The 27572-nt window shown below is 50.5% G+C and overlaps 1 protein-coding gene and 1 long non-coding RNA gene across 2 annotated transcripts; one reads left to right on the top strand and one right to left on the bottom strand.

Moving 5' to 3' along the window:
* Positions 1-59: 59 nt before the first annotated feature.
* LOC309447577 lies at positions 60-7048 on the bottom strand. Its single transcript, XR_014185634.1, has 2 exons — positions 6919-7048; positions 60-3371 (listed from the first exon to the last, which is right to left on the bottom strand). It is a non-coding gene; the product is annotated as an uncharacterized lncRNA (long non-coding RNA).
* Positions 6961-27547, top strand: LOC309447575 (myeloperoxidase-like). Its single transcript, XM_082068338.1, has 13 exons — positions 6961-7056; positions 8606-8699; positions 10679-10854; positions 12794-12917; positions 14408-14537; positions 15713-15919; positions 17094-17409; positions 19320-19480; positions 21293-21539; positions 21937-22107; positions 23276-23513; positions 25084-25307; positions 26611-27547. Exons 1-13 carry the CDS (start codon positions 6984-6986, stop codon positions 26631-26633), a joined length of 2184 nt encoding a protein of 727 aa, XP_081924464.1. The 5' UTR covers positions 6961-6983; the 3' UTR covers positions 26634-27547.
* Positions 27548-27572: the final 25 nt, after the last annotated feature.

Genomic DNA, 27572 nt, shown 5'->3' with positions numbered 1-27572 from the left:
TGTTTTGAGAAGGACAGTTACGTGAGGTATGTGAATGATGCCAGCACAGTGTCCGCGAGTGTTGGTGTTGCAGTATGTTTTTATTTAATATCAGATTTTATTATAATAAAGTCTATTTTCACAAAAATACATTTTCCTTAAAAAAGCAAAAGATTCACTGATGCTTCTTCTGGGGAGGGCAGAGGGGAGAATGGTACCGGTCACTCGGGGACCCATGTGGGGCTTTGCCTCTCCTGTGGCCGTGGCGCAAGCTGCTTTCTCTGGGGCTGGGAAGTCTTTGTGTCTCCTGTTTCAGAGACCTAACCCTGGAGGAGGAAGCACTGGGGTGTGGTTACACGCTGTTGTACTCTTGTACCCCGTGCAGACCTCAGCTGGACCTGCTCTCGCCCCGCTGCGCTGCCCGGGTGTCACCGAGCCCAGGGGACCGGCACAGCCTCTTTTCTTCCTGTAGCTTTGGTGTCGCGTGTACGTGTGTGTGCTCCTGGGTGTGCAGGGGGGAGCTGCGGCGAGTAGAACAACGCACACAGGGATGCGGGCAAAGATGCACACACAGACAGAGATCTTGTTCAGGAAGGAGCGCAGAGCTGGGCCGAGCAGAGAGCTGAGCCAGGCCGAGGCTTTGTTAGCCATTGAAAATTCATAGGATTTACAGGTACAGGCCTGGACTAAGATGTTACATAAGATGTTTTTCCAATAATTGTTATTAAAAACGCACCACACTGATGTTACATTTGTTTCAGTTATGTTCCCACTCATTCACAGACCAGGCCCAAGGACCTTCACACATCCCATGCACTTGGGGGTGGTCATCCAGCCCACGATACCATTCTCAAGAGTCTGGGCTATAACTCCTTACAATTATGAGAAACGTACTTCAACACAATCTGTCCAAGGCCCTTTATATTTTGCTATGATCTAATTATGTCAGTATTATGTCTTTGACCGTCCAGATGGTCATGTTAGTATTGATCTGCCTTTATCATCCAGCTGGCTGGAACTGCACATCTTGCTTTCCCCGGGAGCACGGGGTGAAGCGGTAACTAACACCTCTGCGGAGGGATCGCAGGGCAGCGGTGCAGCCACACTGTCCCCTCACCCTTCCAGCTTGTGTCGATGTGACACAGCAGTGAGAGCAGCATCATGTGCGATGCCTACAACCCAACCACCCTGTTTCATTCCCTGGTGATTTCATTTTTAGGCTAGAGCAAAATTCAAGAGGTCATTGACAGGTTTTGTTAGAGGCACAGCATTTGCTTTTTAAGTAAAAGAACAGGAGCTGAGGGGAGACCTTCTGATCTCTGAACTGCCTGAAAGGAGCTTGGAGCCAGGGGGGTCGGGCTCTGCTCCCCAGGAACAAGCGCCAGGAGCAGAGGAAACGGCCTCAAGTTGTGCCAGGGGAGGTTGAGGTTGGATGTGGGAACAATTTCTTCCCCAAAGGGCTGTGGGGCATTGGAACAGGCTGCCCAGGGCAGTGCTGGAGTCACCATCCCTGGAGGGCTGGACAGACGGACATGAGGTTCTCAGGACATGGGGCAGTGCCAGGGGTGGGTTATGGTTGGACTCAATGATCTTGGAGGTCTCTTCCAACCAAAATGATTCTAAGTTTCAGATACTTTGGTGTTTTCTGTTTCTTAATTAGCTCCTCCACAGGGATCTGCCTTCGGGCCGGGCTGGGAGCACACACCCGTGGACAAGATCCGCGTGTCCCTTGCCGATGTTGGCTTTTCAGGCTGTGCTGACAGGGCAGGCGGGCTGGGACAGACCAACTCTCCGCAGTTACTGCGTGTTCTGCTGCAGCCCCTGCTGCGCTGGGGTGACAGACCGCAACGACAATCTGCTTTGTCAGAGCAAACGGTGCCGGTAGAGACCAACCCCACCACAACGATCTTGTAGGCGGAATCCACAGTCCACTTCAGGCTTCCTAGACATCTGATACAACTTCAGGGAGTCCAGGCACACCTTGTGCCAGCAGGACCTGCCCAAGCACGGCCAGCAGCTGCTCAGAGGTCGTTACAAGGGATTTCTCCCATTTCTTACCCAAGAGATGAACTGCCCTGGATCAGGGCTGTGCTGGAGAAGAGACTTTGCTGCCTCTGTGTCTCCCAGCTTGGGGTTGTTCTGGGCACTGCTGCCCTATGCGAAGGTCTAAATGTGTATTATCAAGAATGCCATTGTTGTTGGTGTTGGTTTTGATAGCGTCACCGCAGCAGACACACGAGTCTTGGGCTGCTCGATGTCCCATCCTGTGTAGACCCTCTGGAGCTGCTCAGTCCTGTGGGGCCTCCACCCTGTGTGGTCTCTGATCGGCAAGAGAGGGTTGAAGATGCTGGAGACAGGCTGAGCTTTCCTCAGGTATTGCAGTTGTTCCGCCTGTTTGCCTAGAAGACGTCTGGAATGGAACAAAGCTGCTGTCTGCGACATCCAGCCCCAAGAAAGGAGAAGGAATAAGGTGGTTTCCCCTCTCAGCCAGCTGGAACAGTTCAGCTGGATGATATTCTTTACATTTTTCAGTATGCTTTGGGTAAAAGAGGGAAAAAATAAGGAAACCCCCAAAGCTCTGAGGTCGGAGCACAGGTCTTGGCTCTGTACTTTGCCATCACGACTCATGGAGTGGTTGATGCCTCAGAGTCCCATCAGTGGGAATGTGGACACCTGAAACTGTGACCTGTGGCGTCACCTGGGGCTCTGCGGAGGCCACGGGAAGAAATGCCAGGTCAGCTGTGTGGGCGGCACTTCTGACCTCTGCGAATCCAGCCAAGGCGCAGAAGTCCCTGTGGGCTTTTGTGGGGATTTGCAGGATTCCCCGGCCGGGAGCGACTGGAAGCTGCTGCACCTTAGAGGAATGTTCTGGAGTGCTGCAGATGCCCTGGTGGGCAGGGCTCGGGGCAAGGGTGGATTGAAAGTGTTGAAGCAGTGAAGCTGCTGCAGCTCTGAATACTGTAAGGAGTTCCCGTGACTTCTGAAGCAGGCTTAAGCAATTAGAGTCATCAGCAACCCAGTAATTAATCTCCAGCTTGCCCTGCTCTGGAGGAAGTTGGTTGCCGTTCTAACTGAATTTAGCAGCTGGAGTTTCCCAAGCGAGTTGTTCAAGGTCTTTTGCAATAAACTGTCGTTGCATTTGTCCGTTCACCAGGGGCTGAACTAAAGAGCAAAACCCCGAGGAAGAAAAGCAGCACCTGTGAGATTTCGGGGCCTGCCTGGTCGGGCCGGGTCCCTCGCTCCTGGGGCTCCCTGCGCTGAGCCGGGGACAGGAGGTGCCCGTTGTCTCCGCTCCCTGCAGATCTTGCTGTGATGGACACAGACGCATCATTTCGCAGTCACGCTTGTTCAGTTGCTTCCCCAGCACCGCGCAGGCTTTACAGCAAAGTCTTCTTGAGAAAGGGTTGAGACCTTCAGGCTGTGGTAGCGAAATGCAAAAGACTACAAGAAAGAAAATAACTTGCCGATTCTTACTGATCATCTAGAAAAATGGCAGGTGGATTTTAGCATAACGAAAGAAATGTAAAACTTAATGCTGTCTGTTGAAATAAAATTCAACACCTATAAAGACAGAGTTATGAACATGTAAACACAGCTTTAGTATTCAGAACTCGGGATCTAGCAGCAAAACAAACTATTTGCATATTATATAGTGCAATGAACATTTCTTCTTGGAGACCCCCAGTCTTAAAATTACTTTGAACAGAATGGAGTCCTTACAGGAAAGGTTTTAAAAGTGTCCCAGATGTCATATCCTGAATTGCTAGATATTCATCTACTGTAATCTAACAATTTCTTTATGCAAAACTGTAAAATGCAAACATAATTTAGGTGTGGTTTGCACCCTCTGCTTTGGTGGCCATGCTGTGTCCCAGGTGTTGATGGCACATGTGCTGTCAGGAGCTATTGCTGCATCGTCAGATCCTCATTCCCCCACTGCGAGGAGCAGCGCGGGGTCTCCTTTGCTGTGGAGGTGGTCGGTACGAGGCCGGGCTCTGGGTCCGTGTTCAACAGGAGAATCACCCAGACACGCGGCCTTTCCCACACACGGTTGTCTGGGAGCAGGTTCACGGTCTCTGAGTAAAGTGAACATTCAACAGACGAAGCACCTCTCAAAACATCCTGCATTCTGAAGCAGTTTTGAGAGCAATTAAGCAAGTTCCTAATTGTGAAATGCAATTATCAGCACAGATATGCACTAACTGTCTCACTAGCCTTTGGAGAACTCCTTGTCCTCTCCCAACGGGTGAGCTGTGTGACGCGGCAGAGGAGCCGCGCAGGTAACGGCTTCGGAAACCCGCCGGGGAGGTCGCTCGGGGTCTTGTTTGAGCGAGCGTTATGTCCAGGGATGTGGATCCCACCCCTTTTCTGAGCCCCGTCCCAGCGCTGCACATCTCATGGTTGTTTTCCTTGCATCTAATGGGAATCTTTTTGGCAGCACCAGGTGCCTGTTGCTTCCCATCCTTTCACTGTGCACTTTGGGAAGGACTCCAGCTCTGTGTGCTCCGTGACCCTCCCATGAGACCGCTGAAGCCAACAGTGATGCTGCTGAGCCTTCTGCCCCCAGGCTGACCAAACCAAGCACCCTCTGGTGTCCTGTGCTCAGTGGGGCCCTCCAGTCCCTCAAACCTGTCTTGGACAAGGGGTCTGCAAACCAGATCGTGCTCCAGGTGCAGCCTCACCTGTGATGTAGTGCAAGAGCTGTAATTGGCTTTGCAGATTCTCATTACAACATTTATATACCCATACAGTGTGTTAAGGGTACGGCTGCACCTTCAAGTAGCCGGATTTGGAGATGGGGACACCTGCAGAGTCACGGCACAACCGCTGTGGTGCCTGGAGTTCGCTAATAGACCTTGATTTAACTGACCCTGGGGGAACACCAGGCAGAGGCTTCTGTGCTTTGTGCTGTTAAACCAACCAATTTGTGCTGCACAAGGAAAAACGCAGTGGGCAGGAATTACTGGAGAGGTCTGGAGCATCTTTGTGATGAGGAGACACTGAGAGAGCTGGGGCTGTTGAGCTGGAGAAGAGAAGCTGAGAGGGATCTGATCAATGGATCAATAGCTCAGGGTGGGTGTCAGAGGATGGACCAGACTCTGTTCAATGGTGCCCAACGCCAGGGTGAGGGGCAACGGGCACAGACTGGAACACAGGAGGCTCCATGTGAACATGAGCAGAAACTTGTTTGCTGGGAGGTGCCAGAGCCTGGCCCAGGCTGCCCAGAGCGGGTGTGGAGTCTCCTTCTCTGAGACATTCAAACCGCCTGGACCCCCCTGTGTGATCTGCTGTGTGACCCTGCGTGAGCAGGGCTGGGCTGGGGATCTGCAGAGCTCCTGCAACCCAACCAGCCTGGGATGGGCAGTTAGTTGTGAGCCAAGGACAGGACTGGTGGGCAGCTCCTTTGCTTCTCTGCACGCAGCGTGCTCCAGGACTTCATTTCCCCATCAGCTGGTATCCCACCTACTCTGCCTCGTTCAAGCGTTTATCCACCAGCTGGATCTCACTCGGACAGGGAGAGGAGCTTTGGCCAGGGTCAGAGGTGATGCTTTGCCAGCTGAGCTCCTAGGGTGTAGTGGCAATCTGGGCATTTTGGGCAAGACCTTCCCTGAACTGCCCCGTGCTCACAATCAGCACGTGGAGGCTGGTGGAGCCTGTCCAGCCCATGGTCCAGCTGCCTCCTGCTGCTCCTCTCTGTGCAGGGACGTGTAAGGCACAAAGAGCAGCATTTGGGGACCTTTCCAGACCCCAACAGGGCCACGGGGCAGAGTAGGGGCTGAGCTGGGGAGTACTGAGCAGAGCAGACACCTCTTTAAACTCGTGCCTCTATAGGTGGATACGAAGACATCTATTTTTTCACCTTTAAGAGCAGAAAAGGATGAAGAACACCATGGGGGAAGCAACCTTGTCCCTGTTAGACATCCCCCAAAGGCGTTCAAGGCTCTCAAACCATGACAAAGTGCTGTTTTTTTATCTCTCCCCCCAGGAAAACTGGGGAAGCTCTGCTTGAGCATCAGGCTGTGTGTGCAGGTGGGTGCAGGGGGGACCCATGTTGGGAGGTGGGTGCTGGGTGGGAGGTGGGTGCTGTGCTGCCCTGGCCTCCCACACCCGTGGGGGAGTTCCCGTGGGTCAGCCCCGCCAGGCACTGGCTACAGATAACACCCCACGGCAGATAAAAGCGCGAGCGCGGCGGGGCCGTGGGGAGGACGGCAGCAGATTGCAGGTGAGAGCCTGGCCCAGCGCACACTTTCCTTTGCTTTGGGGAGTGCTCATGTCTGTACCGTGGGGGGGACAGGGCCGTGTTCGGAGGGTCTGGCCGGGGTCTGCGCTTCCCCCTGCTTATGCAGCAGTTTCTCCGGCCCTGCTCGGGGCTCCAGCACCGTGCACGGCTGGAGCACAGCGAGGATGTGGCTCCACCACATTGCTGCTGTCACCAGGGGCTTCTCCCCAGGGTTTAGCTCAGCATTTTAGGCTGGACCCCGGGCTGTCTTTGCCGGCAGCAACATGGTGGGTGCTCAGCGATGTTCACTGGGTGCAACCCCCAGCTCTGGGCTCGTTCTGATAGAGCTGGTTGCTTTGCAGCAGCCTTAGGAGGTGAGGGGGGCAGCTTTGGGCAGAAGCATCCCAAACGTCTCTGTGTAGAGGATGATCCACGCTGCCCTGCCTGAGCCCGCTCCCCACAGCTGGATCACGGGCAGCAGCTCCACTAACCCCTGCACGAACTCTCCTGCACGCTCGGCGCTGCTGTCTGCAGTGGGCAGCGTGTCCTGTGCCTGCTCTGGGCTGGGTTGTCCCCATGAGTGATGTCCCCGGGACAGGAGGCATCTCCTGTTCCATGTCCCCCCAAGGGCCCCTCAGGCAGCACAGTCACTCTTGAGGGGCATTGCATGGGGAAGGGGACACCCCGTCACACGAGCCATCAGCAGTGTGGGCACTGACCTTTGCGCCACCGGGGAGACCCACGGCTCCGTGGTTTTCTTCACTTGTGGTATTTCTTCACAGGGATGAAGGCAGAAATCTTCCCGGGGTTGCTGGTGTTCCTCAGCCTGCTCCGGGCATCTGCATCTTCTTCCTATGGTATTGGCCTTTTCCCAGGTTTTGCAGGTCAGGGGGTTTTACGCGCTGAGTAGGAAAGACCAAGTTAAGTCTAGGAGAACCCAAATTATTCTTCTGTAAGCAGACAAGGTGTCAGAAGGAGCATGGTCAGTTTGTATCTACCGTGGCAGCAATCCTGGCTGTTTCACGTTTATATCAGTTAACGTCCTATCTGATTTCTTAAAATCACGTTAAAGGAGAGGTCGTTTCTCAGAGCCGTGTGGGGCTGCGAGCGCCGCCTCTCCCGGCGCCGCGGTGCAGCCGCGGGGCTGCGGTGCCGCCAGCGGCAGCTCCTCACTGCATCCCCCTGTTAATCCATGGAGACTGAAAAGTGAACTCTCTTCTTCTTAGGGGAGCTGGGTCCTGCTCTCGGAGGGAGGAATGAATTGTTGTCTCTTTTTGAAGTGATCTTGCTTCAGCTCCTGCAGTGTTTGGTGAATTAGGGCCACCAGGGCTGTGGAATTTGGGGATGGAGCAGACACTCGGCTCTTTGCCAGCCCTGAATCACTGCTCCAAAACATATAGAGATGTCTTCTTGTTAATTTATGATGCAAAATCCTTATGGAAAGCACATGCCTGACTTTTATTTTGTCTTAAATTGTGGTCCAGGAAATAATTTTTCCCATCAAGATTGTCAAAGAGGTGAAATGGGGGTTGATGAGGGAAGAAATTTTAAAGAATCTGGGGAGAATTTGGAGATATTTATCCCATTTGTGCTGATTTCTGAAGCTTTCTTCTTCCCAGGGAGCTGTAGGAAAACACTTTCACTCAGAGGACCCCACCAGGGCTGTTCCCTCGTGTTCTGTGACCCGCAGCCACGATGGGGACACAGTTCATTTTTGGGAGCCCCCCGGGCTGGAGGGGAAGCAGTGGGCGCATGGGGCTGCAGGTCAGACCGGGGCAGGCAGTGGGGAAATGTGAGTCCTTGTGCCCTCAGGTGTAGGGGATACATACGAGCTCAGCTGGGGGAAGGATTCAAACTCACCGTAAGGTGTATTGGCAACGTGGCTGTAACCAAGGTGGGATAAAAAATGGGAGTAAAGACAGTGATGGGGAAAAAAAAGCAGACAAGAGTTCCTAATACTGGGCCTGTAATGCTTTCCGTGGCAGTCAGTGGTATCTTGCAGGCTCGCTGAAGGCAGCTACGGCTGGAGGCGTAGCAATGTGATGAGTCACATCAACTGAGGTTGCAAAACGTCTTGAAGAAATAACAACTGCTGTCCTGTGAAACACCAGGAGGGACGATGCCTCCATCCCTCACAACGCCTGTTTGAAGCCTTTACTGATGGAGTCACCATTTCCATCATTTCCATGCCCAGGAGTGATTCTTTCAGGCTCCTGTGAGGAATATATATATATACACACATATATATACAGATATCTCTCTAGACAGCAAACAGCAGCAATTGCCTCCAGCACTGCCGTGCCAATATCCCTGGGTGCTGGAGGCACGAAGAGGACGCGCCGCAGCGCAGGGATGCTCCCGCGTGGGTCCAGCTCTCTGACCTTCTCCTCCCTTTCCCCTGCCGAGGTCTGCGTGAGCAGCTGTGGGACGCGTCCCTGCGGAGCAGCGTGGACGAGGCCAGGCGGCTGGTGGACGCAGCCTACAAGCGCACGCGGGACCGGTGAGCGCGGGGCTGGGCTGCAGCATCGCCGGCTTTTCCTTGCGAGGGTGCGAGCTCCTGCAGAGCACGGCGGGCTGTCATCAGCGTTTTACCTGCCTTCGCCCTGTTTTCACACCTCATCTGCAGTCTGTTGGGTCACTAAGAGCTGTAACTCTGTCCTTCTCCGTGCCTGCTGCTCCTCACAGCTCAGAATTTCCTGGCTCTGTTCCATTTCTCAGGGATTTTCCAAGGAGAAGCGGAGCCAGCAAAGGCTCCTGCTGGTTTCCAGTGGTTCACCAACTACGGAGGGAGCAAACCGCTGCAGGCTGCAGTGAGGATGTTTTGTGGGATCTGACAGGAAAGCCCAGCTTTTACCACCATGGTTTGGGAGCACGTGGCTTCCTACCAGCCCATATACACCCTCGTTCAGCAGCCGTCCTTGGAAACATCTCACCAGCTTGGGGCCATCTGAGAGGAGGCTCCAGCAGCATTGGGACAGGGTGACTTGGGGGTGTTTGGGACCTCTGCATGGACACTGGCACCTGCGGGTGTCCGAGAGTTGGAGAGCAGTTGGGTGAGGTTGGGTTGCCTCAAGGATATAACGATCTCACATTTCTCTTCTGGCAGGTGGATCTGGGCTATTTTAGATTCCCTCCTGCAGCTCATCTGCTCCTCTGCCCAGGGTGGCAGGAACAGCCCCGCTCCCTTCCAGCTGCAGTGCAGGGAGACAGATGATTCTCTCTGTGCTGCCAGCTCAGACCAGTAACACGCCTGGAGAGCTGGGGTGCCTGACTGTGCTGGGTCTGGCTGAGATGGGGTTAACGTTCCCCAGAGCAGCCCCACAGTGCTGAGCTGTGTGTCAGCAGCCAGAAAGATGCTGATAACACACACGGGCTTTGGCTGCTGCTGAGCCCCACGGCATCAGGGCTGTGTCTCCAACATCCCCAATCACCAGTGGGCTGGGGTGGGCAAGATCTCAGGAGAGGACACAGCCAGGACAGCTGACCCAGCTGACCAAAGGGACATTCCATATCAAACGGTGTACCAGGAATAGTGTGGCCAGCAGGACTAGAGAAGTGATTGTGCCGCTGTAGTTGGTGCTGGTGAGGCTGCACCTTGAATACCGTGTTCAGTTTTGGGTTCCTCATCATAAGAAAGACATTGGAATACTAGAGAGAGTGCAGAGAAGGGAACGGAGCTGGTGAGGGGCTGGAGCACAAGTGTGATGGGAGCGGCTGAGGGAGCTGGGGGGTTCAGCTGGAGAACAGGAGCTGAGGGGAGACCTTCTGATCTCTGAACTGCCTGAAAGGAGCTTGGAGCCAGGGGGGTCGGGCTCTGCTCCCCAGGAACAAGCACCAGGAGCAGAGGAAACGGCCTCAAGTTGCACCAGGGGAGGTTGAGGTTGGATCTGGGAACAATTTCTTCCCCAAAGGGCTGTGGGGCATTGGAACAGGCTGCCCAGGGCAGTGCTGGAGTCACCATCCCTGGAGGGCTGGACAGACGGACATGAGGTTCTCAGGACATGGGGCAGTGCCAGGGGTAGGTTATGGTTGGACTCGGTGATCTTGAGGGTCTCTTCCAACTGAAGCTATTTTTTCATTCTATGTCTACTCAGTAATAAAAACTGAGAGAAAGGAGAAGGAGCGATGGCATTCGTTATTCTGATGTTTGTCTTCCGGAGCAACTGCTACATGTACTGGAGCCCTGCTTCTCAGACAGTGGCTGGACATTGCCAGCTGCTGGGAAGTAGAGAATAAATCTTCTGTTTTCCTTTGCTTCTTCTTGCAGCCTTTGCTGCTGCTTTGTTAAACCGCCTTTATTTTGACCCACCATTTTTTTTACCATCTCATTTCCCCCACCCCGTCCTGCCGGTGGAGCAGCTGGGTGGGCACCTGCTGTCCAGTCAAACCCCCAACACCAACACTTGGGTGTGCAGCCTGCGGGACTCTTGGCCCTGCCCCTTTTCAGTCCTGCAGATTTTGTTTCATTCTCCCTTGCAGCATAAAGGAGAACCTGCAGAATGATGCCTTGACCCCAACAGAGCTGCTGGGATATTTCAAACAGCCGGTTGCAGGCACTCGAGCTGCCGTTCGGGCTGCAGATTACATGGAAACCACCCTGACCCTACTCAAGGAGAAGCTGCGATGGGCTGTGAGGGGGGACTTCAATGTCACAGGTAGGGATGTCACTTTGTGGGGAGGAAAGTAGAGGAGAAACCTCTGGGTCCTGGTCACTGGGGCTGTGTGGGGCTGGGGAGGGGGGAATGAAAGGGGCTGTGATGGGCCAAATCCCTGCCAGGTGACTGCAGTGAGGCAAATTTAAATTATTTTTCTGTGCTCTCTTTCCATCTTAAAAAAAATATTTGGGGGTTTATTAGTTAATGAAAGTGTGTTGTGCACTTCTCTGGTTCTTTCTGTAATATAGTGGTTAATGTACTAATGGGTCAAAGCTTGCAAGGCTTTTCTAGGTAATATTGAGTAGACAATGAGCAAACCCAGAGGATGTGACTCACAACAGCTCAGCCCCGAAGTAAGCAGTTTTGCTGCCAGACTTCGACTAGCAATGGTCAGAGTCACTGCCAGGCTGCCCTGCATGGGGAACAGGCTGCTGTGAGAAAGGCACAAACGGAGACTAAAACAGAACAACATGACGGGACAGTTCAGCTGTGTCTTGATGCATCCGTGTCCTCCGTGAGGTGGCACTCCTGGCCTCCCAGCTGGACCAGTTCTCTTGAGCAGAAGGCAAATCAGGGGCAGCAAGAGGAACAGTTCAGGGCGGCATGGGGAGGGCTCCTGCCATATAGAGATGAACTCATGGGGATGCCCAGCATTGCAACACAATGCTGACACGCCAGGACACACCTCACTGGGTGCTGCAGCATCGCTGCAGTGAGGGGTGAGCTGGAAGAGGGAGGCAGGGCTGAGCTCCAGCCCCTCCATCCAGGAGCGATGCTCCAGGTTCGATCCAGAGATGTGCCAGGTCACCCAGCGCCACCTCTCATCTGCCTGCCCAGGAGGCTGCAGTGGCTTCTACACCATGCTGTGACCCCGACTGTTGGTGGCAGCAGTGACCAGGGAACCTCCAAGGACTCAGGACGAGGTGTGCCAGCAACAATAGCCAAGAATCACAGAATCGACTGGGTTGGAAAAGCCCTCAGAGATCATCCAGTCCAACCCTTGGTCCAACTCCAGTCCATTGACTAGATCATGGCACTAAGTGCCATGTCCAATCTCAGTTTACAAACCTCCAGGGCCGGTGAGTCCAGCACCTCCCTGGGCAGCCATTCCAATGCCTGACCACTCTCTCTGCACAGAATTGCTTTCTAATCTCCAGCCTAAATTTCCCCTGGCAGAGTTGAAGCCCATGGCCCCTTGTCCTATTGCTGACTGCCTGGAGAAGAGACCAATCCCCACCTGGCTAGAACTGCCCTTCAGGTAGTTCTAGAGAGTGCTGAGCTCACCTCTAAGCCTCCTCTCCTCCAGACTAAACAAGCCCAGCCCCCTCGGCCTCTCCCCATAGGTCTTGTGTTCAAGTCCCTTCCCCAGTCTTGTTGCTCTAAGAAGGCTTTGCTGGTTGAACTGGGCCACTTGTCTCCCATGCATGGGGATGTCTGCATGGTGGAAATGCAAAGGCAGCGTCCCCTTGTGCTGCCCAACCACCTGCTGGTGTCTTCTCCAGCCAGGTCTGCCCAGTGGTGACACGCACCGGTGGCCACTTCACAGGGGGACACCACTTGTAACACAGCACTGGGAGGGCTGCAGCTGTGCGCAGTTTATGGTGGAGATAAAAAGGGAGGGGAGAGGAAGGAAAAAGCTACTGCTAGAAAACAATTCTGCTGCTGCACAGGCCTAACACGTAATTATAAATAAGATCTGACCAGAACTTTGTTAGGTTTAATTCTTTCCAAACCATAAAAAGCAATCTGCTGCTCTGAGAGAGCATCCTCAGCACATCTGTGAGCGGGGAGACCTTAAATGACAACCCCTGGGCTTTCCAGATGATAAGGAACCATTTCAAGGGTACAAGAAGGAAAAGTTTTCCTGAGCCAGGGAGGCACCGCAAGCCCAGCAGGGCCAGCTCGTTCTGCACGTTCATTCTGTGTTGTTACCCCACAGACCTGCTCACACCGGCTCAGCTGGGGATGGTTTTCAAGGCAAGCGGATGCGACCAGCAGGATAAGCACATAAATTGTGATGCTCCTGATGGCTACCGAACGATCACTGGCGAGTGCAACAACAGGTGAGGGGGCTGTGCCTGCAGGAGGATGGATGGATGGATGGATGGATGGATGGATGGATGGATGGATGGATGGATGGATGGATGCATCCTCCATCAGTAGAACAAGACCCATATCCCCAAGGATGATCCATTTAGGATGCCTTCTGTAGGGTTTTACACCCCACAGTGTTGTTTCCTAGATGTGTGAGGATTTTAATTCCAGTCTTGCTTTGAGGATTCTTGGTGTTGTACATGAGGTAGCTCTTTGGCCAAAATGCAAACAGCTCTGCGCTGGGGACTGCCCCTCCGGCCCAGGTTCTCTGTCATCAGGCTGCATCTTTCTGCTTTCTCCTGGGCTTTGTCTGGCTCTGCCCCTTTGTCTCAAAGGGCTTCCTGACCCAAATCCATACTGGGGCATGATCTGGCCATCTCCATGCCCCACGGTGTGCCAAGGAGCAAATCGGGGCACATGGTCTGGGGGAGATCACCTTGCACATGTACCATGGCTGGGGAGAGGGAAGGGCATGGCTGTAATGTGGGATGCAAAAACTATTTCGCAGTATATGCAGAGCTTTCCCAGTGAAATGAAAGAGAAGGTGTGACAAACAATGGAGTGTTTTAAAAGGGACAGCATAGGAGCATTCCCCATCCCTCCCCTATTTCCAAATACCTGGTAGTCAGAGCATCTTCTGGGAGCACCTGAGGCAAAGGAGTTCGGACACGTCTGCCCAGGGGATGCTTCAGCCTTCAGGTATCTGCATAAGCAGCAGGGAGAGAGCAACCAGCCTCCTTCCATTTTAAGAAAGTGGTGGCTTCATTTGGGAGGAGGATCTGGGCTCTGGGCTAAGGATGGTCCATCACACCTAAAGCCCTGGAGAAGGTGGGCTCAGCTCTGCCATGTGCTCTGTGTCCCTGCCTTGATTAGCCCTGGACAGTGTTACACCGCAGTGTATGACAGGCTACCAGAGAAAACATCTTATACATGCACTCCAAATTAAATATATTATTAGTCTAATTGAGGCTTTAATGGTCTAATCAAACTACAGTAACCACTTAGTCCAATTACAGCATAGAAACGCTCACAATCCAAATCCCCATTTCTGTTAAAGGTCACTGGTAATACAATAAAATGAACGGGAGTGTCTACCTCTTCTCTCTGATGCTCAGCTTTGTCCTTGGTTTTCCATCCATGGTCTGAGGTCGAGGGCTCTTCTTCAGGCTGGATGACACAAGGAGTCACCAGCAACCTGAGTTCTTGTCTGGGAGAAACTGAGGCTTAGTGTGCCTTATAATTATTGTTGTTATTACTAAACCTGAGGCTTATTGCTATTAATAGCACTTGGCAACACCACACCCACAGGGTCACAGGGCTGCAGCTGCCCCCTGACTGTTGTACATCGTTGTGGGATCCCATACCAAGGTTCCTGGCTCTATCTGTATCCACAAGCTCTTCACCCTGCCAGGATCCCAATGACGCTGATGCTTTGCTGTCCTTTCATTGACTCTGACAGGAGGAACCCATCGCTGGGAGCGTCCAACAGAGCCCTGGTCAGATGGCTGCCAGCAGAATACGAGGATGGCGTGTCAGTCCCGCACGGGTGGACGGAAGGAAAGCGTTTTTCTGGATTCCCCTTCCCACTGGTAATGGTTTCAGTCATCTGGAAGTGCGGTGCCAGGGCTTCGGGGTTGCCCTCTTTGGGTGGGTCACAGGCGTCAACGGGCATGTCCACCAGCTGCTGATCAGGAGAAGGAATTTAAATTCACCAGCTTCAGGTTGATCATATAAGAGTTTCCAGGGTGATCTAACAGAAATTGTTTCCAACTCCCATGCTTGCAGGAAAAGCAAAGGAAAATCAATCTGATTACTGCAGAGTGCAGGATAAAGAAATAATTACGCAATGTGTTCTTTTAAATTAAGTGAGTTTAAGCCCAAGTAATTTACTCACCTTTTTTGTTTTGGTTTGTGGGAGCTGGCTGTCACCTGAATTGCCTCCTGAAAAGCAATATGCAAGAGGATAAAACAAGTCAATCCCCAGAATAAAAAATATCCAGCTAGAACTTCTGTGTGTGGGTCCATGGGTGAGGGTTCATGTGGCTCTTGTGGAACCTGGAGGGGAGCAAGGACAATTTGATGAGGTTTCTGATCCCTTGGTCTTCGTGCAACAATGGAGCTAATGAGTAGCCCTGTGAATTTCCATGTTGTGTGCTTCACACTTGTGCTCTCACCGTACTTCCTAACTCTGTTCTACAGCACAGTGTCAGGGCTTGAGCGGAGTTTTGACCACTTTTTCTGTCGTAAAACGTGGAGGAAGAACTGGTGGAGGAATTGAGATGGCTGGGAGAGGGATGGGAAGGGAAAAAGGCTTTGGGAGAGTGTCCTGGTCATGCAAAAAGTGTAGCTGGCCAAGAAGCATTGGAACTGTGAAGAATTACACAAATGCTAGTAACTAGAAGGAATTTACTGAGAAAACCTTCAGAAAATCCCAAAGGCTTTTTTTTCCCCCATTCTTCTATTTCAAAGCAGTCTTTTAAAATCTATCGCCTCCCTTTCCCAGGCTATTCAGTATGGCTTTTGCTTTGCTGCTTGCATGTGTTCATCAAGGGATTGCTCTTGGCCTGGAGGCTCAGAAACATGGCTGGAGCCAGAACTGCACAGTGCTCAGTAACACCTTCCGACACAGACAGAGATTTGGGGTTTTGCTGTGAAGTATAAGGAATTAGTGACTTATGAATTTTTGCTGATGACCCTACAAACTGATGCACCCATTTGTACAAGTCATTTCCTAACGCACGTGTTCTGCCTTCACCCCCTGCAGGTGCGACGAGTGTCAAACGAGATCGTCCGCTTCCCCCCCGGGCAGCTCAGGATGGACCAGCAGAGATCCCTCATGTTCATGCAGTGGGGCCAGTTTATTGACCACGACTTGGATTTCAGTCCAGACACCCCAGCTAGAGTCACCTTCAGTGGCGGGGTGGACTGTCACACCAGCTGTGCCAAGCAGCCCCCTTGCTTTCCCATCAAGGTACAGCCGGGGCAGAGCAGGACAGGAGAAGCTGGTGGCTCTCCCGGTCCTTGGCCATGGAGGGACATCCTCCAGAGTAGGCCAAGGGGGTCAGACTGCTCTCTGTAAGGTGGTGGTGCTGGGTCCCAGGGACTGGCCTCAGATGTCAGGGACAATCTTTCCCCCATTTTCAATCATTTACCCATCTGCCTCAAGGGAGATTCCCTCAATCCCCTCCCTCAGTGGAGGGTCCATGTGAACATGAGCAGAAACTTGTTTGCTGGGAGGTGCCAGAGCCTGGCCCAGGCTGCCCAGAGCGGGTGTGGAGTCTCCTTCTCTGAGACATTCAAACTGCCTGGACCCACCTGTGTGATCTGCTCTGTGACCCTGCGTGAGCAGGGCTGGGCTGGGGATCTGCAGAGCTCCTGCAACCCAACCAGCCTGGGGTTCTGTGGTTCTGTGATATGGCTTTTCTTTGGAGGTTTGCTGCCCAGGCAACATGGTTGATACCCAAGTTATAGAAACAGGAGTTGATGGGTGTCAATACCCCAGCAAATCCATGTGTGTTTGATGTTCAAATGCTCGGCAGTGAACAGGGCAAGGAAGTGACGAGCATCTGTCCATAGTACCTAAGACATGAGCCTGGCACTGACATTGCAGTCTTAGCGCCGGTAAATGCTCGATGACGTACACGTCCACCCTGCAGCTCTCCTGCCTTTGAAGCTGTGCTGCAGCTCTGGCTCTCCCATGTACCCGTGTGTTCTTGCAATGAAAACTGTGAAGGGATGGAGCATCACTGAGTATTTGCCCAACATACGTTTCAGAATGCAGACAGGGACACAAGTTCTGGATTACAACTCCCTTTAACATAGATATGGACACTAGATTCCAACATGAGCTTCTAAGATTCAATCTGGTATGTCCAGGGGAAAAAGTTTAGGTATACATAGGACTTTATGGAAATTTAGGCATCTCCAGGTTTTCATACACATTTGGGAGTTGGACGCCTGAAATAGCACCTTTGCTGTCAATCTGACCCTTCATATCAGGGATCTATGACTGATCTCCACACTATCTAGCACAGGGACTGTCTTTGAGATGGCTCCTGCCTGGCTTTTTTTAAGGCTGTAGTATCACAACGTGGAGTTTCTACACCCATGAACTGGTGATTAATTATTCTTTAATCTTTCTGCAGATCCCACCCAACGACCCACGGATTAAAAACACGAAAGATTGCCTGCCTTTCTTCCGCTCGGCTCCCGCCTGCACCAGCGGCAGAGCCATTCGCGATCAGATCAACGCGCTCACCTCCTTTCTGGATGGCAGCGTGGTGTACGGCAGTGAAGTGCCTTTGGCCAACAGACTGAGGGATCAGAGCAACCAGCTGGGCTTGCTGGCTGTGAACCGGAATTTCACTGACAGCGGGAGGGCATATATGCCCTTTGCCAGCATGCAGAAGGACCCGTGTCTTATAGTCAGCAAGGGAGCCAACATCCCTTGCTTTCTTGCAGGTAAGTTGGGTGCTGGCACGTCTAACCCTGAAATGCAGAGCAGAAATATTCCACCAGCTTTGATTAATTTATGGAATTGCTTGGCTTTGGTATTTAAGTAGAAAATGGAGCATAACAAAACATAATTCAAAGAAAGGAACGGAGCTGGTGAGGAGCTGGAGCACAAGTGTGATGGGAGCGGCTGAGGGACCTGGGGGGTTCAGCTGGAGAACAGGAGCTGAGGGGAGACCTTCTGATCTCTGAACTGCCTGAAAGGAGCTTGGAGCCAGGGGGGTCGGGCTCTGCTCCCCAGGAACAAGCGCCAGGAGCAGAGGAAACGGCCTCAAGTTGCGCCAGGGGAGGCTGAGGTTGGATGTGGGAACAATTTCTTCCCCAAAGAGCTGTGGGGCATTGGAACAGGCTGCCCAGGGCAGTGCTGGAGTCACCATCCCTGGAGGGTTGGACAGACAGACATGAGGTTCTCATGGACACGGGGACAGACTTTTGAGCAGAGCCTGTTGTGATAGGACAAGGGGTGATGGTTTTAAACTAAAGGAGGGAGATTCAGACTGGACATGAGGAAGAAATTGTTGGCCCTGAGGGTGGTGAGAGCCTGGCCCAGGTTGGCCAGAGAGGTGGTGGCTGAACCATCCCTGGAGACATCCCAGGCCAGGCTGGACGGGGCTCTGAGCAACCTGAGCTGGTGAAGATGTCCCTGCTCATGGCAGGGGGGGACTGGGGAGCTGGGAAGGGACCTTCAACACAAACTGTTCTGTGATTCTGTTCTGTGATTCTAAGGTCACAGAGGACACATGGCCAAAGGCCCAGTGAGGAGCAGGATGGGCCAACGTGTCAGGTGCTTCCCAGGGTGGGCCCCCAGCCTCCAGGACCCTGTAGCTCACGGTCTGCCAGAGCAGTTGCTGTTCCATTTCTGGGTACATAACCATCAATGAATCTACAGTGAACAGTTCAGGCTGACTTGGAAGCTCCTTTGAATATTCAGTGTCTTATTTGTGACTTTTCCGGTCCCTGAGAACTGGGGAAATTTGATGTGTGCGGTTGCCTGGCAGGGTTCGGTGATTTCCTGCTGGAGCTCCTTTGGAAGCCCTGGGTAGATGCCATCTGCTCGAGGAAACCTCACAGTGCTGCTTTTGTTTCTTCTTCCGAAGTCACTTACAGATGGCCTTTGACAGTAAATGAAAAGGGCTCTGTGCAGAACGCAAGAGCAAATCCCTCTATTTACTATGTGACCAGGGGACTAAATACGATATATTTACTTTTCGCTGAGTGCCTCTTTATACTCTCTTCACCTGCTTGCTCTTGGGTTTCCTGCCCTAGATGCTTGAAGAATCATTTTATATTTCATTGTGAGGCCATTTGTAATTTATTCCTTCAAGTTATGACTCATTTTCCTTTTACTCACCAGAGAGCTTGATTGTGACTGTCAACTTGCTTTGGCCAAGGGCTCAGCTGGTTTGAAGGTTGCCGTGGGATTTACAGAGCTCCCTTGGCCATCCTCACCTGCCTCTGCCCATTTTCGTTTCTCTCCTGAGCTGTGAGATGGATGTGGGAGTTGAGAGAACACCTACTTGTATTTAGCTTCTTAAGTTAATGCTCCTTGCCCTTACTTGAAAAAAAGCTTCCTCCTCTTTCTGTGATGCTCAGCCCAGCCATGGTGGCATGTTGGCTTTTGCTACCTCAGCAGAAATTTGACTTTTCACTGGTGCTCTCCAACCCTTGGAGCCCAGACCCTGGTTTCCTTCTCCTACTGTGTTTTTCTTACCCACCTTCTTCACAATGCAGATATCCAGACATCTAAAAATTTCCCTGTGCATGTTTCCCAATGTGACATTTGCCTTCTTTCAGTGGGAAGCGACCGAGCCCAGGCAGGTCATTGGCAGTACAATTCTGCTCACTTGTGGTACTCCTAGGTGATTCTCGAGCGAACGAGATGCTGGGGCTGGCGTGCATGCACACGCTCTTCGTGCGGGAGCACAACCGCCTGGCTGGGGAGCTGAAGAGACTAAATCCCCACTGGAATGGAGAGAAGCTCTACCAGGAGGCACGGAAGATCCTGGGTGCCATGATCCAGGTACCAGCCACCATGTTGTATGTCCTGGCTCTGCTGCCTGGTCTTGCAGCCTCACAGAATTAATGTGATGGGCTTTGTTAGTGTGGGGGGGTCCAAAGGGTGCAGTATTTTGGGGTGCAAATGGCCAAATTCTTTCCATCAACCCCTTTCATCCGAAGAAAAATCACATGAAGATATCTGAAATAACAAGCACAGAGGGATCTCACTGAACCTTTGATGTCCCTCTACTACTAAATTTCTGAATTGTTTTTTTAACTGCACATTTTTGTTTGAGAAACATGGGGACAGAAAATTCAGAGTAAAAAGTTTTTCTAATCCAGGTTAGAAATGTCAAAATGGTGCTGGAGATCTCGATTAAAATTCCTCTGGGTTGTGAGTCTCCTCCAGAAACCCCATGTGCTGGTGGGTGCAACCAGCCATGACATTTCTCTGTCCTTATTGCTTTGGGACAAATAGCATCTCAGAACTGTGCTGCACTGCAGACTTCACCCTGAATGAGATCCTAGGGGCACAGAAATATTCCTGCGCTTGGAAGGGATCTCTCAGGGTCTCTTGTCCAGCTCTGGTTTGGACCAGGACCAACTTCAAAGCCAGATGAGGTTTCACAGCCAGCAGAAAAGGCTGGTTCCTGTGAGAGGAGAAGACATGGGATTTACAAAAGCAGAGCTTAGTCAAACCTAATCGGAAACTCATCTTCTGAGCTGGCTCAACAAACAAATGAAAGAAGCGCAGGAGTATAAAAAACTTTAAGTTTTTAAAACCAAAAGTTTAAATATTATAGTGCTGCTGAATAAACATGTTCAGTAAACCAGTGTGGAGAGACTCAAACAATTGTACTAAAAGGATTGTCTCCATCATCACATTTAGATCAATGGTTTAATCTTCTTACAATTTTCCAACAATTAAGACATTTTCACTCACTGACAAAGAACTTAATTCTTTAAGCTATATTGTGCAGCCTCCTCAAGATCTCAAAGAGACATGAGGTCAGGTTTGGAAACCTCTACCATGGGAGTACTAACAGAGCTGCCCGTAGGTGGTGATATCATCTGTGCCAACGCTGTTGACTTTGTCATCTGAAGCATGTAGGGTGAGAGGGAGGGGGAAATGCAGTTCTGCCTGGCTGATGGGAACGGCCTCTACCAGTAGGACAAGGAGGGAATATCTGGGTGTGTTTGGCAGGTTTTCAACTTGCTTTGGCCTGCTGAGCAGTTGAGGCAAGGAGGAGCATGTCCGGGGATACCTGAGTGCCAAGTCCTCAGCACCAAAGGGCAGAAGATCCTGCTGCACAAACCAAGGATGAGCGTGGGTCAGACAGAAGCAGTGTCTGTGCATCCTGATGTTGCTGGAGCAGTTCTGGCCCATTTTCATACTCATGCGAATTGCTGCACAGTCAAGCAAAGCTCGTCACTGCTAGAGAGTGTAGACATCCCACCACACACGGCTCCAGGAGCCCAGGCAGTGGCCTACAGTGCCTGTGTCTGTACCTGGAGCTGCAGCACCTGTGGCATGGCACAATGGCCAGGTGTGGAAAAGGCTCTGAACCAAGGCCATGAAGCTGAAGAAAGAAGAATGTCACTCAACAGTGCCATAAAAGGTCCTCACCAGACTGCCTGAGCGGCTGGGTGAAGGTCTGATGGCCCTGGACAGTCTCTCCGCTCCCCATCTATTCTAGCAAAATCTCCTACATAAATCCCACCAAAGAAGTTCGGGTAACAGCTCCTGTAGTCTGAGACACAAACAGTAACTTCGCTTCAAAAGAAACTGATGGCCAAGCACTTAATGATTCACGCTTTCCTTGTTTCCTCCTAGATTATAACCTACAGGGACTACCTGCCTCTTCTGTTGGGAAGCAGTTTCCAGAGACTGATTCCTCGCTACCGAGGCTACAATGAGTCTGCGGATCCTCGAATATCCAATGTCTTCACCTTGGCTTTTCGTTTTGCTCATGCCTCAGTTCCCCCAACTGTTGACCGATTAAATGAAAATTACAAGCCCATAGGTCCCAAAATTCTACTCAGAAATGCCTTCTTTGCTGTCTGGAGGATCATTAAAGAAGGTAAAGCCTTTCTTTCACCTCTGCAGTGCAAGTTTATTTCATTCAGCCTTTTCTTCCCTCTCTGGATGAGCTCCTGCTTCAAGTAAACTTAAAAGCAATTTGCATTAAATGTATTAAATGACCTTTACTACCAGTCAGATTTTTTCCTAACAGAGCTGTTCTCTGCAGTCAAATGTGATCCGCTTTATCATGAAGCATGCGGTCTGATTGCTTAATTACTGTAGACTCTAAGAAAGTTATTGAAAGTATTTTCTTTTTAATTCTTTAAGTGCAGGAAAATTGATTCTCTTGTAGCAGATGCTTATGATTAAATACAGGCTGCATTCAGCTCTGCTGAGCCTCTAACACATCCACTTGCCACCTGCACTGCTCACAACTCCTTGTGTACCTGTTGCAGGTGGTATCGACCCCTTTCTCCGGAGCCTGATGGCCAATCAGGCCAAGCTGATGACACAGCAGCAAATGGTGGTGGATGAGCTCCGGGACCGGATGTTTGAGCAGGTTGAAAGGATTGGGTTTGATTTACCTGCACTTAACATGCAACGTTGCAGAGATCATGGCCTTCCAGGTAAGTCAGCTGTGGGAGCAGCTCTTCCAAAGAAAAACAAGTGGAAATCAGGCACTCTTGTGATTGAACATGGAGGAACATCTCCAGCCAATGCTTGGCTGAAATTACTCTTTCACAAGCTGTTTCATCATCTCTGTACAACCATAGGTAAGGGGGTGGGAGGTTGAGCAATGAAGTCAGAGCTTGGGTGAAGCTGAAGGAGACACACAGCCAGAAGAACATGGGGTATTTGCACAGGTGTCAAGTGATGAGTAACTGACATGCTTGCATTGTTGTTCAAATGGCCAAACTGGGAAAATAGTTCAGCAACAAGTTTGCAGGAGTGGAATTAGGGCCAAAAGTCCTCTGTGGCTTCTCTCCAAGCATCTGTAGTTGTCCAGCCCAGCCACACGTGACTGCAACAGCAGATCGCAATATGTGAGGAAAAAATCTCATCATAATTTCTTTGTAAAGACTATGTCCCAGAAAGAAAAGCATGTCAGAACCATTCTCAGGGCTCTGTGAGATGCAAAACCAGTGTAATGGCGTTGCAAGTTGGTCTTGAGAAATAGATTGTTGATAGGACTTTACAACTGGCTCCTGGGTGTGTCATTGCCCAACAGTGTCATTAGGCTGATGTAAGTGCCTGGAGCTGCTGAGTCAGTAACGTCCTGGGAGAAGCAATAGAAGCGCTTGGAAACTGTGATGAAAACTGCTGAGTTCACAGGTTTTAAGCCCTGACAGAGGCTTTGCCGTACACCCAGGTGTATGGTCAGCTCACAGGTTGCTCTGCCTGTGCTGCGGCAGAACGCTACGGTTTTCCCATGCCTTACCTCGGAACACTGTTGTGCAGAACTTGACTGCAAGCACAAATCCTGAATTCATAGCTTGGACTGCTGATCTGCTGCAATGGAAACGATGTGTATTTCTAGTGCGAATTTGTGTTTAGCTCCTTTGGGTCTCAGCCTGCCCCCAAGTGCTACTGCGCTCCTTGATGTTAGACAACCTGTGGAGGTGATGATGGTGTAGTAAGATCAAAAAAGCCCCCCAGTCCTTTTTCTGATAGAACAAATTATCAGTCTCCTTGAATTTTTTGATAGTGGTGTCATCCAGACACCATATCCTGTACATTTTTCTCTGAATTCTCCCTATCAATGATCTGTCTGCTCTGATATCCAACCACTTGCAGGTTATAACTCCTGGAGGCAATTCTGTGGGCTCTCACAACCTTCTGGATTGAAGGCACTTGCTGAAGTGTTGAGGAATCACGAGCTGGCGAAGAAGTTCATACAGCTGTACGGGACACCAAAGAACATTGACATTTGGATTGGGGCGCTGGCAGAGCCCTTCGTGACTGGAGGCAGAGTTGGGCCGCTCATGGCTTGTCTCATTGGCACCCAGTTCAGGAACGTTCGTGATGGGGACAGGTAAGAGATGAGCTGGGTATTCAAACCCCAAAGGACAGAGGGAGACTGCAGTTTCTGCAGATTTCTCTATGCAGATTTGGAAACTGTTCCAGTTGTTTGTTGCTTTTTTTTTCATTACTCCTCCTTTCTTATTGCCTGGCTAGATGATGGTTGAAATCCTAGGCTAAGATCCCTTCCCAGCCAAGAGTTTTCACTCTCAGCCCATTCACTGCCAGTCACTACTCGTGCAAATTGGATTGTCCCCCTCCACGTTGATGGTTCACACTCAGTGTGAATGTTTGAGTTCTTTTCCTCCTTCAGAGAGGTGGTTTCAAGGGGACCCATGGTATTGTGTGTTCAAGCATCAGCTCACTCCAGCAAAGGGAAACATATAAATACCTTAACAAGAAAAGCAGGTACAGCTCTGAAGGTGGAAAATACCAGGATCTAGATGGATTGACTTCACCAGTTAGGAAAAAAACTGGTAGGTTTAGTCAGCCTAAAGGGGTCACACTGATGGTAGATGCTCAACATCTGTTGATGTGGTGGTTTGTGCTTTGGGGAGTTTTAAACGTTTGCCTGCAGATTGGACTGCTGAAGGACTAACACACTTCCAGCCTTTGCAGGGAGTAAAAGAAATTAATTGTTCTCTCTTGGCTAAGTCCCAGCTCAGCCCAAGCTGCTTCCCTGGCACTGGGAGCATCCCTGTCCCCTTCATGGGACCGCTCCTTCTGGGCTGCTGTGCCCAGCAAGAGCCAAACATCTTCTGACCTTTCATCTCCTGAGTTTGCAGTACACAACTTTGCACCATCACAGAGTCTTATGCACTTCTCAGGGGTCTTAGAGATGATTTTTCACTATTTCCCCTTTCCACCCCAGTTCTGAGCTGGAACCCTGTGGTGTGACATGTAGCAGTGTTTGTGCTTTCCAGCCAAATTCACAAAGTCATTTGAGCAGTGTTGTGCTTTCAACATACCTGAAGGCCTCCTCCTCCTCCTTGAAGCTGCTCAGAGGCATCAGGTGCAGAAATGAGTTACGTGTCCCATTTCAAGCTGCATTTCTGAATCTAAGTCCCTGTACTTACTAGCAAAATTGGCTGAAAATGGGATCATGACCAGTGTTTCTGAGGAAGTTTTCTGTGCAGAAGAAATGCAAGCTCAAACCCCAGTATCAGGAACTTAAAGGCAAACAGTCTACTGCACATGTAGAAATCCTGTTCTTATGGCAGGATGTAAGAACTCTTTTGTTTTAAAGACAATAATTATAGGGCTGGTTCCAGCATGGCAATCATGTGGATGTAACCACAGTCTGCGTTCAGTATGTGCGGACTTTTCTGTTTGAGAGTGGCTGTGCCTCATTTGAGGAAACACCAGGCAAAACTTTAATTCAATTGCATCTTCATTATATGTCCATGGCAGAAAAGCAAGTTAAATTATCCAGCCGATGAGTCAGGGCTCTTGATTTAAATAACATAAATTTAAATTTGCTCTTGGCAAAAGAAATGTGTTATTGGGAAATAATGTTGCGGGAGTCTTGAACATGAAGAAACCAGAAGGCAAAAATCTGTTGTGTTTTCTCCTTTCTCCTGCAGGTTTTGGTGGGAGAACAAAGGGGTTTTCACTCCTCAGCAGCGCTGTGCACTGGCCAAAATCTCCTTGTCACGAATAATATGTGATAACACCAAGATCTCTAAAGTACCAAGACATATCTTCCAGGCTAACAGATACCCCTGGGGCTTCGTGAGCTGCAGCCGGATCCCAAAGCTGGACCTGAGAGCCTGGAAGTCAAAGATGACTGAGGATGTTACAGAGCAAGGTATGAGCTTCAAATAGAGAAGTTTTGCCTGCAAATATAACATGTGAGATAACCAGGCCCCGAGACTCTAAAACAGAGCTGCCTGGTTTGAACATCATGCCAGGTACACATCTAGCACGTTACTCATTTTTCGTCTGGTCCACTGTGAGGAGCTCCTGCAACATGTGGATTTTCTGACACGGACCCAGTGCAGTGCACTGCTATGGGAGTTTTCTCATTAACAGACTTTTCAGTTTAGCTCTTCACTGTTGATGCTCGTTCTTTTGCGAGTGGGAAGGGATGCCCGGATCGGGAGGCTGGTCTTTCTGTCGAGATGGTCGGTTTGTCTTTTGCACAGCTCTGAGCAGGCTGTCAGCACATGCCGGTCAGGCCAAAGGCAGCTCTGGGCTTGAATAGACATTCCCACTTTATGGAAAGAACTGTGGTGTTTGATTTCTGCTAGGAAAGTTTTTGTCTCTATTTAAAGTATTTCTCTCAGCTGCCTTCAGGATTTTTGAAACTCTTGAGGTTTACGGCTTTTCTTCATAGAATCCCAGAATGTCAGGGGTTGAAGGGACCTGGAAAGCTCACCCAGTGCAATCCCCCCATGGAGCAGGAACACCCAGATGAGGTTACACAGGAAGGTGTCCAGGCGGGTTGGAATGTCTGCACAGAAGGAGACTCCACAACCTCCCTGGGCAGCCTGGGCCAGGCTCTGCCACCCTCACCCCCAACAAGTTTCTTCTCATATTTCAGTGGAACGTCCTGTGTTCCAGTTTGAACCCATTGCCCCTTGTCCTGTCATTGGTTGTCACCGAAGGTGTAGGAAAGAGTGACTCTCCCTGGGAAACGTAGACTGATCAGTGCCTTAGGGCCATGCCTTTTCCTGACAAAACACCATCTTTCCCTTGCTCTGGCAGTCATGCCCTGCCATGCTCTCATGGTGATATCCAGGCTGTGAGAAGGAGCAAATCTGTGCAGCTAGCAGCAATCATTAATTAAGAGTTCAGACAACTCCATCTGCAGCCAGCTCCCAGTTTCCATGAGGACGGTTCCTTACATTCTCCACAGGGCTACGGGATTATCAGCTTGAAAGTGTGCCAGAGCACGGTTGTGCTAATGCCATCTCCATGGTGCCAGAAGAAGTGAGACCTGTAGGATCTTGTAGTCGAGGAGGGATCCCGCAAGGTCTTTAGAGCAGTCAGGACTAATACCAGAGTTATCAGTTCCCCTTTCCCAGCCTAACCTGTAATCACACGAGATAACAGGGAGCTATAGCGTGTCCTTTTCCACTTTGTTAACACATTGTTTTTGTATCCTGTAGAAGAAGCATCTGGTGACTTTTAATGCTGAACGTTGAGGATTCCCCAGAAGTCTGGAAGTTCGGACTTGAGAAGCTGCTGAGATTATTTTTGGGGGTTTTTTTATTGTGTGTATGCTTTTACTGCCTGAAATATTTGGGCACGGTTGCCGTCGTTTGTTCAATTCAGTTTGCATGAAGCCTTTTCAGTGAGATGGAATCCAGCGATAAAAGAACTTCATTAAAAGATGTCTCAGATCTGTGAAAATTATCCAATATTGCAAAGCAAAGCAAAATCATTTATCCAGAGTATAACTCCTAATCAAACCAACTGCTAGCTTAGGCAATTTCATATACACTCTGTTTCAGTAAGCTTTACTCTCAAAACCAGGTTTTGGACCCTCCATTAAAAGTTTCTAACCTACACAGAAAGAGCACTGGAATGGAATTGGAATGAGTGCTTATTCTTGCTCTCCTTTTTTTCTTTTATTTAAAAAAAAAAAAATGTACATCGGTTTCCAGAGAAAATCTACTAATTTCATGGTGCCTTTGAGTGAAGCAGCAATAGCTGTCATGCACCCCAATTAGGCTTGTTTTAATGCCCTGATTCAGGTTTTTCTTGAATACGGAATGAAGAAAGTGTCCACATCAAATAAAGGTGTTTTCTCATCATTTTTTGCCCTTAGTCCAGAATGTCCAAGGCACCGTTGGGTGTGACAGAAATCTCTGACAAATTCTTCCTGCAGCCTGGCATGAGCCGGAGTGACCGACCCTGGGCTGTGGAGCTGCTGGGGTCTGTCCTGGCAAAGAACAGTCTTAACGTAGAAGAAAGTAAAAGCTGATCTAGTCTTACTCCAACTATGTCCCCTCAACGTCTTTTCTTGAAAGGGATCAAACCCCCTTTCACCTTCCTCTGTAGTTTGCTGTGGTACTATTATCGGTCAATAAATTGCAATTCTGAGCTGTGGCAAGAATGTTCCTTGCAC

This window comes from Streptopelia decaocto (genome assembly GCF_964273445.1).
Source record: "Streptopelia decaocto genome assembly, chromosome: 18".
Classification (NCBI taxonomy): domain Eukaryota; kingdom Metazoa; phylum Chordata; class Aves; order Columbiformes; family Columbidae; genus Streptopelia; species Streptopelia decaocto.
This window is presented reverse-complemented; position numbering and strand designations above follow the sequence as displayed.